The 13,218-nt window shown below is 55.6% G+C and overlaps 1 protein-coding gene across 3 annotated transcripts in view; it reads left to right on the top strand.

Annotated features, from left to right (window-relative positions):
- LOXL2 (lysyl oxidase like 2) overlaps positions 1 to 13,205 on the top strand; it is an 87,356-nt gene extending 74,151 nt beyond the window's left edge. For all 3 annotated transcript variants that reach the window (XM_032332169.1, XM_032332167.1, XM_032332170.1), the window contains exons 10-14: positions 2,306 to 2,549; positions 8,100 to 8,215; positions 9,339 to 9,475; positions 11,419 to 11,530; positions 12,281 to 13,205. In XM_032332169.1, coding sequence (XP_032188060.1) covers positions 2,306 to 2,549; positions 8,100 to 8,215; positions 9,339 to 9,475; positions 11,419 to 11,530; positions 12,281 to 12,360 — 689 coding nt within the window. In that variant the 3' untranslated portion in view covers positions 12,361 to 13,205. The remainder of the gene's footprint in view (positions 1 to 2,305; positions 2,550 to 8,099; positions 8,216 to 9,338; positions 9,476 to 11,418; positions 11,531 to 12,280) is intronic.
- Positions 13,206 to 13,218: the final 13 nt, after the last annotated feature.

Below are 13,218 nucleotides of genomic sequence, written 5' to 3'. Positions count from 1 at the left end.
TGTCTTCTCTACTCCCTCTAGTCTCGGCCCGTGTCCAGGCACCATTCCTCCAGCCTGTATCAGTGCAGAGGCTCCTCGGCGGCACCCCCACAGTGACGGGTGCCCCTCCGATGGCTCCCCCACCCCAGGGCCGGAATCCATGCTGGTCTCCCACGCATGCTTCTGTCCTGTTCAAGCCCCTCCAGGCTTCCCCACAGCACTTAGGTGAATTTGGGAACTTGCACAAGGCATGTGTTGTCCAGCCTCATTTGGAGCCACCTCCCACCTCCCACCCCTCCTTGGTGGCCCAGCCACAGAGGTGCCCCTTTATGCTTCAGGGACCTGACACGTGCTACTTAGCATTGTAGGGCTACTCCTTGTAATCCCTGCTCACCCTCCAGGGAGCAACTAAACCCTAATTGCCTCCAAGGAAATCCTTCCCAACCTCCTCCCACCACTGGGTCCCCTGGTTATAATTTCCAACACCCTCCATATGTCTCCTTCTGGCTCTGGTCACAACTGTAATTAAGCAGCTAATATGGGCTTCTGTCTGTCTCTCCTGCAACAACATAAGGTCAGCCTTGTGCAGCACTCTCCAGAGAGCCTAGCACAGGGTTCACTGGAATGCTTGGTGGAAAGACGGAGAGAATGAAAGAGCAAGGGAGACCCGTTTGCTCAGCTCAGATGGAAGCAGAAGTGCTGTCCACGGAGTACTGACTGTGGTACAGACAGTGCATAAGACTCATTACAGCCTCCAATAAAAGTGTGACCAGGACACTCGGCACCAGCCATGCTGCCTCCTGGTGTGTGTCCTCCAAGAGGAAGTATTTCTCAACAAAGGAGAGCCCTCCACTTGCTGTCTTCCACTCCTTACCCCCATCTCATCTGTGTGGCCCCCTCCAGACCCTTCAGCTCCACATCCATCCCCTGCAGGTGGATTTGCTCTCGAGAGGCTGCCGGCCCCAGGGGGTCCCAGTGTGTCTCGAGAGCTCCATGCGCAGCCTGGGGGTCACGGGGAGCGCTCCAGGCTCTGGTGAACTTGAGAGAAACAAAGCTCAGACGCACACCTGCTCCAGTTACAAGCAACTTGTCAGAAAATGAAGGATGGATCCCGTTACAAGTAATTCACAGGCAATACTTTTGTGAATTCAGATGTACTAGAAATAGTCAGTAGAATCTGACTTTTAATGGGAAACCTACAGTTAACCCTTTTGTAAAAAAGATAAACCTTCTAATAGGCTTGTTTAGGAAATATAGAGTGTGGCCATCGGTAATTTTTTTTAAAACACCTGTAGTGTACAGTGTGCTCACTGATTCAATCAAGCTTTGTTTTAAAAAATGCACCTGAGGGCACCTGGGTAGCGCAGTCAACCCGTTAAGTGTCAGACTCAGTTGGCTCAGGTCACGATCTCAGGGCTATGGGATCGAGGCCCGAGGTGTGAGGAGCCTCGCTCAGCCGGGTATTTGCTTCTCTCTCTGCCTCTCCCCCTTTGCCCCTCCCTGAGCTTGCACTTTCTCTCTCTAAAATAAATACATAAATCTTTTTTTTAAAAAAATGCACCTGGTGGAAACTCTCATGCAGAGAAACGGTATGCGTGGAAACTGGAAGAATCCATTATTGAGCAACATGCATCAGAGCCTTGAAAACACGCAGCCCTTCTGTCCAACAATGTCCCTTCTAAAAACACCCTCTAAAGAAATAACTTATATACACAGACTTACTCCTGGATGTTTATCACAGCTTTATCTTTAACGGTGAGAAAAGGCAAGCACCCGGTGTATCGAGAAATAGGAGGTAGGGCTATGAATTCAATACTATGCAGCCATAAAATGCATGTGTAATGGGTATTTATTAACAAGGAAATAAGTCAAGATCTGTTTTAAGGGAGATGGTATTAGCAGACTGTAAATCTACATACACTATCACACGTGTAGTAAACTGTGCTTCTCTCCCAGAAGGATCAGACCAAGGTGTTCACGGGGCTCTCTCTCCGGGAAGCATAGTATCATTGCTATTGTTTGTATTTTATGATGGAAAATCTCCAGCCACCCAAAACGAGAGATAACAATGTAATGGACGCTCGTGTCTTGCCCATCATGTTGCACTGGTCGCTGCAGAGATGTCCGAGAGGAATCTCCGAGGAGGGGAAGAGGAATTTGGGGTAACATTCCTCAAGGAGGGGACCTGGAGAGACCGTGAGCCCGTCCCAGATGGTGATGCTAGGCAGGGATGGGGTTGGTCCCAGCTCAGGAGTCCAAAGCAGAAGACTTGGAGGGGTGAGGGGGGTCGCTCATCTTGCTTGAACACCGTGTCTGTGCTCCCCAGCTGCCCCCGACCTGGTCCTCAATGCGGAGATCGTCCAGCAGAGCACCTACCTAGAGGACCGCCCCATGTTCATGCTCCAGTGTGCCATGGAGGAGAACTGCCTCTCAGCCTCGGCCGCCCAAACCAACCCCACCACAGGCTACCGCCGCCTTCTGCGCTTCTCTTCCCAGATCCACAACAACGGGCAGTCTGACTTCCGACCCAAGAATGGCCGCCATGCGTGGATCTGGCATGATTGCCACAGGTGAGCCCTCCTGCATCACTAGCAGCGTAACACGGTGCAGGGCCCGCATAGGAATCAGAATCGCAGGGTCCTTCTAGAGCGAGCCGAGAGGCCACACATCCAGGAGGTCTGCCCACATTAGAGGGGGTCCAGGTCGCCACAGTGGCCTTCCACATTTACTGAGCCATTCTCCACCGCCAGCTGCCCCGGCCCCCCTCACCTTCCCCTAGCCTGGTCTCTTTCTTGCCTCCAGTACCTAATGTTAGGGAACAAACATCTTGTTTGTTTAATCTCCACTGACACTTCGGTTGATGGTTTTCACGTCCAGTTCACGCTCTGCATGGTGCTTGGGGGTTCCGCAATTTTTGGATTTTTATAAATATATGTGAGGGGCGCCTGGGTGGCTCAGTCAGTTAAGCATCTGCCTTCAGCTCAGATCATGATCTTGGAGTCCTGGGATCGGGCCCCATGTCAGGTCCCTGCTCAGCGAGGAGTCTGTTCTCCCTCTGCCTGCCGCTCCCCGTGTTTGTGCTGTCTCTCTGTCAAATAAATAAATAAAATATTTTTTAAAATATACTCAAAAAATATATACATATATATTTGAAATATCTCCAGGAAGGTAGTGGGTGTGGAGGCAAGGCTTCTGGGCCCAGCAGTCATGAGACCCAGTCTCTCAACCCAGCCTTGCTTCCAACCAGCTGCGTGATGTCAGACCATCTGGGCCACATCAGCCGGGACCTCCAGTGTCCCTGCCAGCCCTCAGCCTGTGGACTTGGCCCCAGTGCTATGAATCCTGCACCAGAACAGAAATCCTAGAGCTGGCCCTAGCTGGAGCCAACAGAAACCACCCATTCATCTCCTTGCCTTTTCTTTGTCTTTGCCTTTGATGCTCATTCTAATCCAGAGCCCACTGCCCTAGCTTGTTCAGATTTTCCTGCAGGGACCTGACTTGGGCAGGAAGAGGGAACAGAAGAGAACACACTTTTGAAGATGAAGGGAGGGAGCCCTGCCGTGCAATAGGGCAGCAAGCCCCTGAGGGGTCCCCAGTGAGCACCCCCTCTCCCTGGATGCCCTCCATCTCTGAGGCAGAGCTCCCTCCTTCTCACAGGAGGGCCTGCGGGCAGGCAGAGTCACTCGGTGGCAGACCTTCGCCCCAGAATCTGCATTTTGTCAGGATCACCAGGCAATGGTGTGTATGTCATGTCTTAAGTCTGAGGAGCCCCAGCCCAGCCAGGACTAGGCATCCTTCCAACTGGAAAACATAGCGACCCCCATGAGGGGTATGAGAACTGACTTTTATTGACCCCCTTCTCAGTGCCAGGCACATTTTCAGGGGTAAGGAAGTGGAGGCTCTGTGTTTATAGGGCTGGTCCAGGAAGTCCAACGGGAAGTTGCCGGGCGCAGATCCCCGGCTTGCGTCTGTCTGACTCCAGCTCTTTCCGTTACCTCTGCTGCATGTTCATCAGAAACCTGTCCTCGCCTGATTCTCCATGTCCCAATGGATGCTCCTGTCACAGTCAAACTGGATTAGGGATTGACTGTTCAATCTGGTTCAAAAGAAAAAGCCTAGGGATAGAACTTAAGAACTTGTTGATTTTCCTTCATAATTATTAGCCGTATGTTTTGAATGTCCTAATTAGCCAGGGAATTTTCGGTCTCCATACAGAGGTATGTCCTTCAGCAGGGTGGACGTCAGAGAGTAAAACTGAAGTCGCGAGCAGACTGGTGCCTGATGGCCTCTAGAAAGCATATGGGTGGGAGCCCTGGGCCGGCGGGGGCTGACGCTGCCCACTGTAAGTTGGACATGATTGCATCTCTGTCCCACACGTGGCGGTCCGCCCAGACATTACATGGGGGGAGTCTCCGTGGGACGTCTGCTAGCTCTCCAAGCAGTGGTTTGTCCTCTAAGAATACACATGGTGACACTACGGACGTGTTCCTTCTGATCTGGAGCTCCAGCGTCCTGGTCTCTACCCCACCCCACCCCATGCTTTTCCTGTCATCCTGTTTCATTTCTGTCTTACAGATGTTCTAATCAGTGGTTTGGGAGGGATGGGTGGAAAAAAACATGCTGGCCAAGCATATGTCCCTTCAAGCCACCCCTTCCTCATCCGTAACTGAGATCTCAGGGAGCATAAGAGTGTTGCCCTCCCCCAGCACCCAGCCTCCAAAGCTCCAGGGGACATGTCCAGGCTCTGTAGGAGGACCTTTCAATAGGACTTCTGGCCCCAAACCTCGGTTGGGTCCCTTTGGGAGTATGATGAAAGCAGGCCCTTCTTCACCCAAAAACAAAAAATTATTTCTAGTAGATTTAACATCCTCTTTCAGCAGATTTACTGACTGTGGAGCCAAAGTTGAGAACCCTGGCTCAAATCAGTGTGCATGGGGAAAATTATCACTCCCAATGTGATTAATGCTACAGTGAGGAACAGAACTGTTCTTTGAAAGCTTTCAAGTGAAACCTAAAGACTGACCCCCTTAGCACCTTCCTTGCCCACTAGAGGTAGAAGAAAATGCCCTGAGATGTCCTCTCTTATATGCACCGTGCCATGGGTCAATGACCCTGCCTGTGCCCCAGGGAGCGGGGCCACACCTACTTCACTGGCATATCGTGTCCCAGGTCCAGCAGGGTCCAGGCAGAGCTGGACATAGAGCCGCTCTGCTCCTGCTTTGGCCCGGAGATGAGTCCTCATTCTGCAGGCAGCCCCACGAGAGGCAAGCAGGGCAGTGGAGGCACAGCCCAGGGCCCAGCCCAGCGACCCGGGAACAGCCCTGCTCCAAAGAGGGGACTTTCCTTTACCCTCCCAGCTCCCACCATGTGCAGGGCAGGCCCCATCTTGGATCAAAGCCCCACAAATGCGATGTGGCCTCTGGGAGCCAATGTTAGGCCCTTGTCCCATCTGTAGGGCTTTGTTCTGGCCAGAGGGCTCCCAGCACATGGGGAGGGTGGGTGGAGTGAGCAGAAGGCCCTCACCCTTCATGACAGCACCTCGTGAGCCTGGAACACCCGCCACCATCCTCCCCTCCTCATATTCTCTGCAGTGGGGACAGGATCACTGTCGCAGCTGCAGCTGAGCCCCAGCTAGGACTGTCCATTCTGGAGGCACCAGGGGACATGTGGCAAGGGTTGGACAGGGTGAAGGGCGACAGCATTTCTGCAGTGCACACCGACTTTCTGATTCAGAGTTTTGTGTGGGTCCCCAGGGACCTAGGAAAACAGAGCTGCCATCTTCCTCCGGACGGGCGTGGCCCATCTTCCACATCTCCATCATCTCCTTCTTCCACTGACATCATGTCTTAGCATACTGAGCTCCGGAGTCTTAAGGTAGAAGGCCATCCTTCCTTTTCTCTGGGTCACAACGACCTCCGCCAAATGTCAGGTTATTCTCTCTCTCCTGAGGTTCTGGAATTTCTTTCCAAGTTGTCATTTCCCTAGCCCACCCCCCCAACCACCATATGGATCTCCAGTCCCCTCTTAAACTTTCAAGGGTCAGGACACCTCAGTGTGGAAAGTGGAGATATACCCATAACCAATATGTGCCCTCCTGCCCTCCAGGGGGCTCCGTCTGCATTTCCTGGGTGGGGGTGGGGGGGGAGGCAGGGGGTGCCCAGGTCTCTACAGCCAGCCGGCAGGGAGGGAGACGAGGCCGCAGGGAGTGATGTCCACACCTGCCCCAGAGGTGAAACACAGAAGCCCCAGGACTACAGCTAGCTGGAATCAAGAGGCTCCAGACCAGCTGTTTCCATCCTCGTGTTGGCAGAGGAAAAACTGAAGAGCTAGGGAAGACTCTTAAATCAAGTCTGCAGGAAGCAGGAGGAGCGGGAGAAGGTCAGCCTTACAAGAGTCCATCTGTGGACTGCGTCTGAATTTTGTTTAGACAACGGAACATAAACCCATTTCTCTTCAGTCTTTCCAGCCGGTAAACATGGTAACATAAACCCCTCTCTGAAAGATGCAGACATGTTTTAGGCAGTGAGTCAGACCTCATGTCTCATCCTGCTCCTTCGAGAAGCCAAAATAGACTCGTTCAGAGTCATGGCTTCGACTTGCCACAAAATGTGTCCTTGTGAGTGTTCTCAGGGGGCCCCTGGCTCAGCATCGCTTTACTCAGAAATGAGCAACCTGAGAAGAGCCCAAGTTAGGAACTCCTGGCATTATTTTTAGCACAAGCAAACATAGGAGAAAGGGGGAAAGAACCTCTAATTTCCTCTCTGAAAACCTATCGTTTTAATTCCCCTCTTGCCGCTGTCCTGACTGCCGCTGCTCCCATGGAGGGAGCCTGAGGCCAGCCCCGTGGGCCTTGGGGGGGTGAGGAAGGCTGGGAAGGGTAGCAGGAATGGTAGTGACGGCAGTGGTTACACGAACACTACTCGTGGTACTTCTGTGAGCGGGAGTGACGACGAGAGAGTTGACAGGTGCTGAGAACCCCTCTGTTACAAGCCCCCTGGGAGGTCTTTCTGTGGTTTCTCTGATTCAGTCCTTCTGGGACCCCTAAGAATGGGTCCTGTGATCATCCCCTTACCTGAGGAAGAAGCTTGGGTAGTTTTGCTGCCCGTGCCTTGGGTGCCTTGTATCTCTGTTTCCCCATTTGCCCGTGTCCCTGTGATGCCAGAGACAAGCGTGTTCGCATAGTTGCACATGCCTGTGAGACACACGTGGTGCAGCTCGGGCTGGGCCTCCGGGAGGCCCTTGGCCACACGCGGCAGCCATCTTCCCCTTATTTTTTCTGCACCAAAGGCACTACTTTCCAAGAATCTGCATCTGTTCTCAATTCCTCCGGAGCCAAGAGATGGGACACTGTTATGTAAACAACTCGCAGGAACAAGAGACACGGGGACACACGAGCTCTCCCTCCTCTGCTCTCATCCTGAGCCCGTGGGCATGTGCCTGCCACGCTCTGCTCCTTCCCAAGGGCCTGTGAGCCCCCCTCGGCCCCTTTTTACATGTCCCAGGCGAGGGGCACAGACTCCTGCCGCCCACTTCGAGCTGGTGCGGTGACCAGAAGGGGGCCCTTCTGCCTTGAGTCCGGATACCCCCCGACTCGCCAATGTCTGCTCTTCCTGCCTTTCCCTCCCGCACATGCCCTCCCCCTTCTGTCCTTTCCCTCCCCGCCATATCCCCACTTCAGAAAGTTTCCCGGAGATCTCAGAAAGTCACTTTTATCGGTCTGCAGTAAGTGTGCAATACGGAAACGGGCTGGGACAAAGAGAGTCGTGCCCAGGAGGGTTATAAACAGCACGGAGTAAAGAGCTCTTCACGTATGGAGCGGACAGCATGACAGGTCCCCTGCCTCCCCGGGCACCTTGCTAATCCCCACGAGGCCGCCTGCGTCCAGGCAGTGTTGTTCCTGTTCAGCTGGTGAGAGAGCCGAGGCCCGGATGGGCAAGCCTCCCCTCGTGGGGGAGCACCACGGATACCAGCTTCTGCTTCTGTTCTCCCTTTCCTCGGGCCCTGTCACCCACTCCTCTTCCACAGGCCACCACGCAGGACCCCACTGCTTGCAGGCGGCAGCTCCAGCCACTGACCTGTAACCCGCCCCCCTGCCTTTCTCACTCACTCTCTCTCTGCAGGCACTACCACAGCATGGAAGTGTTCACCCACTATGACCTCTTGAACCTCAACGGTACCAAAGTGGCAGAGGGCCACAAAGCCAGCTTCTGCTTGGAGGACACAGAATGTGAAGGAGGTATCTTTGTGTGGTGGCTCCAGAGGGACTCCAGTGCTCCCACCTGTCCTGGAGCCCAGGCCTGACACCACACTGCCACCCGGGCCACTGCTAACTCTCCCCATGACCCCTTCTCCCCTCAGGCCTTCCTGTGGCTATAGCTCGGGGCTGGAGCTTGTAGGCAGGGCCCAGCTGTGAAGGTGCTGGATCCCCCCAGAGTTCTGCCAGTGGGCACTGGTGGGTCCACATGGTCCCCTGGTGAGGCCCAAACCCGGCACATAGTTCCCCTCCACCTCTGGCTGCCACAGCCTCTCTCCCTGGGTCCCAGTGCCAAACCCCCACCCCACAGGCTCATGGCCTCCCAAGTCCAAACCCAAAAGACCCGCTCTGAGGTTCCCAGGTCTCTCGACTCCCCCGGAGGCGGCACTCAGCTCCCACCTCTGATCACGGGTAGGCACATCTGCCACCTGACCTGACTGGAACTCAGGGGAGACACAGTGCTGTTTCTGCATATGCCCGGGGCTTCGAGCAGTGTCGGGACAGGTTAGCCTCTTGGCAAATGCATGTTCATTACTCAGCCGTGGACTTGCCATGCCATGAAATCACCCAAACGAATGAGTTTTGAGCATGTCCTATGTGCCACACAACCAGCCGACCCAGTGAAGGGTCAGATGCACAGACCAGACCTGAGCCCACATCCAAGTGCCGACTCTCCAGAGGGCGGCAAGATGACCCCCACATTAAGCTAAATAACCACCACCAGAGCTTTCCCAAATCAGCACTCACTTCATTCCCAAGCTAATGCGAATGCCAGAGGGGCCAGGGAGGGCTTTGTGGAAGAGGGGCCCTTGGCTGGCCCTAAAAGGACAAGACAGGATGTGGGTAGAGAATCAGGCAAGGGGTCCAGGGAGGGGAGACCGGCTGGGAGACCCACACAGTTGGGATAGGATGCCAAGCCCTGAGGAAGCAAAGGTTTGAGGGCTTGGGGTAAGGAAGAGATTTGTCAAGCGTGGGCTCTGGGAACAGTACCCAGTCAGCAGGGCTTCTTGGGGCGCACTGGGGGAAGGGGAGCACAGAGGGCGAGCACTAGAGGCAATAGGGCCCAGGTGCAAGGGACCGGGCTTCTCTCTGCCCCTGCCTGCAGACATCCAGAAGAATTATGAGTGTGCCAACTTCGGTGAGCAGGGCATCACCATGGGCTGCTGGGACGTGTATCGCCATGACATCGACTGCCAGTGGGTCGACATCACCGATGTCCCCCCAGGAGACTACCTATTCCAGGTAGGAGGGGGTCCAGCCCCAGCGGAAGGGAGGAGGGCCCTTTCTCCCGGTGATGGGGAAGGCAGCCCCCTTCCTGCTGGTGTCCGAACAGGAAATGAGGGCAGCGAGGCCAGTCTGAAGGGCAGGAGTCCTATGCCCAGGGGCCGGCACATCAGGGCCAACCAGGTGACCTAAGCATCGGAGGCATGCACGCCTCCTGGGACACCCGCACTCAGCTGACACCTGGAACTTGCAAATCAAAATACACGGGCAGCCAGATCTGGTCCTCCCGCCGAGGGGCTGTTCCACAAACTCTAAGGTGCCCACACCTGCGATGTCCTTTGACACAGGCTCTGTCCTCCACGCATCCTCTCCCAGTGCCCTCACCCTGCCTCGTCTGTGCTGTCAGAGCTGAAAGTAATCTCATGAAGAGCAGTTCACTCGCCAGTGTTTGTGACCTGGGTCTCCCAGAATAGCTGGCCTCGGGCAAGGGTCTGCAGGGGGGACGGTTCTCCTGCCTCCCTGCAGACACAGCGGCCTGCTCCAGCCTGCTCCAGCCAGGGCCCTGGCCGGCGTGGGAGTGGGGCTGCCCCCCCCAACCTCCCCCTGTCTGGGGCACAGTTGTGCTCCAGCCCGCGGGGGCTCCGTGGCATCCTGTCACATTCCTGTACAGCCATCCGGCTTGCTTTGGGGCTGGCCCCACCGGGTGGCAAAGTAGGTGACCAGAAATGTGTCATCCTGCCTTGAAAACTTGCCCAAGGGGGCACTCTGCCAGCCCAGAGCCTGGCCCAGGGTCCCCACCCTGCAGACGGCCCTGGGAAGAAGCAACACCTGCAGAGAAGTGACCACAGAGCGGCTTTGAGAGTCTTCCTGGGCAGTTTGAGAGGCTGGAAATCAGACAGCCAAACACTTTTCCACCCACAAACCCCAAACTGCAGACTTGGGAGAGGCCCAGCCAAAGTGCTCTTTATTCTAAAAACTGACTATCCATGTCTCTGTGCACGTACACGGTGCATGGGGGCTTCTGTGTGGGGTCTGCTATCGCTCTGCTGGGGGAAGGGATGGCATCACATGTCCTGACCAATGCCATCTATTTAATAACGATGGCTCGTTGGAAGCCTGATGCCAGGCCTGGCCTGGCTGGGCCTGAGCCCTGTGAATGCATGGAGCCCTCCAAGGAAGGGCTCCACTAGCACGCCCATTTCACAGCCCGGCAAACCCAGATCATGTCTGCGTTCCTGACGCCTGAACTTTACAATTAGCTAATTAACTCAACAGGAGCATGTTAGTGCCTCTGTTTCAAGGAAAAGAATTTTTTCCCTTAGGACAGACACGGAGCTTCCCCTGGCCTGGGATTCACTGACCCTCTCCATTACCTCCTGGCCCTGCGTGCAGACAGCGGTAATGCTGCCAAGGCGGGGAGAGAGCCAGCCAGGGTAGACTGGGGGGTGGGGAGCGGAGAGGAAGTGGCCTTCCAGGCAGACGGGCCTGCGGGCGAGGGCTCAGAGGCAGGGGCTTGTGTGAAGAAGGCACACCTCCAGGAGCACACAGCCTGGTCCTCATCTGCACCCCATCTCAGCGTGTCCTGCTCCCCAGCTTCCTCCTCGGTCCTATCAGCAGCCTCTTCTTTGGCTACCCTGGGCCCCAGTTCCTGCCTCTACTATCCTCAAGCCTCCCAGGGCCCCCAGGACAGGGTAACCCCTTTATGAAGGCCTCTCTGTGGTAGGGTATGTGTATGAATTGCACAGAGGCAGGCAGCCAGGGGCGCATACCCTCACTCCTCTGGACCTCGCCCCCTCATCCCCCGGGCCCATCCTGCCCCCAGCACCGGCCATGCTCCTTCCCTTGAGGTCGCCCCGGCTCTGAATGCAGGGCTGGTGTGGGTGGGCTCCAGGCCTGTGGTGGGCGCTGGGGGGTGGCCAGGGCGGGTCTCAGCAGCTCACTCCGGTCTGCCCCGCTCCCAGGTTGTCATCAACCCCAACTATGAGGTCGCTGAGTCTGATTACAGCAACAACATCATGAAGTGCAGGACCCGCTACGACGGCCACCGCATCTGGATGTATAACTGCCACATAGGTAAGGGCCCCGGGCGCTCGGCGGGGTGCCCCTCACCCCAGGGGACCCAGGGTCCCCCCTTCAGCCTAGCCTCCGGGAGATGGAGGCAAGAACTGCCCTGCTTTGTCGAGGAATCCGAGCGGCTTCCCAATCTGGGTAACGAGCGTGGGGAACGGAGCCAGCCTCCTACTTCCACGCACAGGAAGGAAGCTGTAGACACATGAGGCCTGGACAGAGCCTGGGTTTTCGCAGCCAGCTCCAGCCAAGGAGGAGGGCGGCACCGAACCGGGCTGGAGCGGAGGCCATCTCCTCGTTCCTCATGTGACCTCAAACATGTGGGCGTCAGCATTTTGTGGGTTCTGTGTATCGTCTTCCTCTGCCGAGAGCTAGAAGCTTAGTGAACCACTGTGGCTTCGGGTCGCCAATAAAGCAACTTTTCCTTGCACTCCACACTCTGGTGAATAAAAGGGGAAGCAGAGCTTCCTCGCCTGCAGGAGGAGTGATGGCCCCCCACTCCCCTGATGGCAAAAACTAAACTCGCTAGGGTTGGCCATGCCTTTGCTCAGCTTTGACAGAGCATCTGACCTGTGCCTGGCCCTGGGGACGACCCACACCTGGTGGCCGCCCTGGGGCTGTTACACTGAGGTGGCCCCAGCGCGGCCACCTGGTGGAGGGCAGTGGCTCCAGGCCCCTGAGGCCGACAGCTTTGGTGTGGGAGGAGGCTGAGCGTCTGGTTTGCCAAACTCTGTCTCCCCAATTCTCATCCTTCAGGTGGTTCCTTCAGTGAGGAGACGGAAAAAAAGTTTGAACACTTCAGTGGACTCATAAATAACCAGCTCTCCACACGGTAAAGCGCTGGGGCACCTCCTATCTACAGGCCGCCACGCATCTTCCCAAGAACTGCAGTCTGACTGATGGCCACACTCCCCCCACGTCGTGCAGCCCAGCCCCTGCCCTGTCCCGACCCCCTGCGGCCACATCCAAGGCTCGGGGGGGGCGGGGAGACAGGGTGTGCTTGGCACCCGCTGGGGGCTGCTTACTGACTTCTGGAGCCTGGGATGACCTCTGGGGTGGGGCCTGACGAGAGGGTTGTGGGCACCAAGAGCCAGCTCGGCTGGGACCCTGGGAGCACAGGTTAGCAGCAGCAGCTTGTCCCACCCCAAGTATGACGCCACCCCACTCAACTCATGACAGACGATTTCGCCACGCTGCTGGTGTGAGCGGTCAACCACAGGCGGTCAGGCTGAATTCTATTTTTCCCCTCTCTTGGGTCATTTCCGGCCAACCTCAGTACCTAGACCTCTCTTCCCATTAAACAGGCTGCCTCTACTCTATGATATTCACATATACAAATAATGCTGCCATGTGTTTTCTAACGAGCTCAGAGTTGGTGCTTCTCCCCCCTCCGCTCCTAAATCCCCTTACGAGATACCATTATTATACTTTCACAGACTTTGAAACACAAACTAATTTCGCAGCATATACTATTGGGCATCTGGGCCTCTGAAAGTATAGCTCAAAAGGAAAACCAGCCCACCTGTGTAAGTGATTCGTCTTTCTGTTGTTCCAATTCTGTGGGTAACTGATTTAACGGTGCTATAACCAGGGTCCTGGGTGGTAAGGACACCCACCGAGCGCCAGGTGTCATCACAGACACTTACACATACTTGAAACTTTGAATAAAAGGTTTATGATATGTATTTGTGTCT

Source organism: Mustela erminea, chromosome 2, assembly GCF_009829155.1.
Source record: "Mustela erminea isolate mMusErm1 chromosome 2, mMusErm1.Pri, whole genome shotgun sequence".
Lineage (NCBI taxonomy): Eukaryota > Metazoa > Chordata > Mammalia > Carnivora > Mustelidae > Mustela > Mustela erminea.
This window is presented reverse-complemented; position numbering and strand designations above follow the sequence as displayed.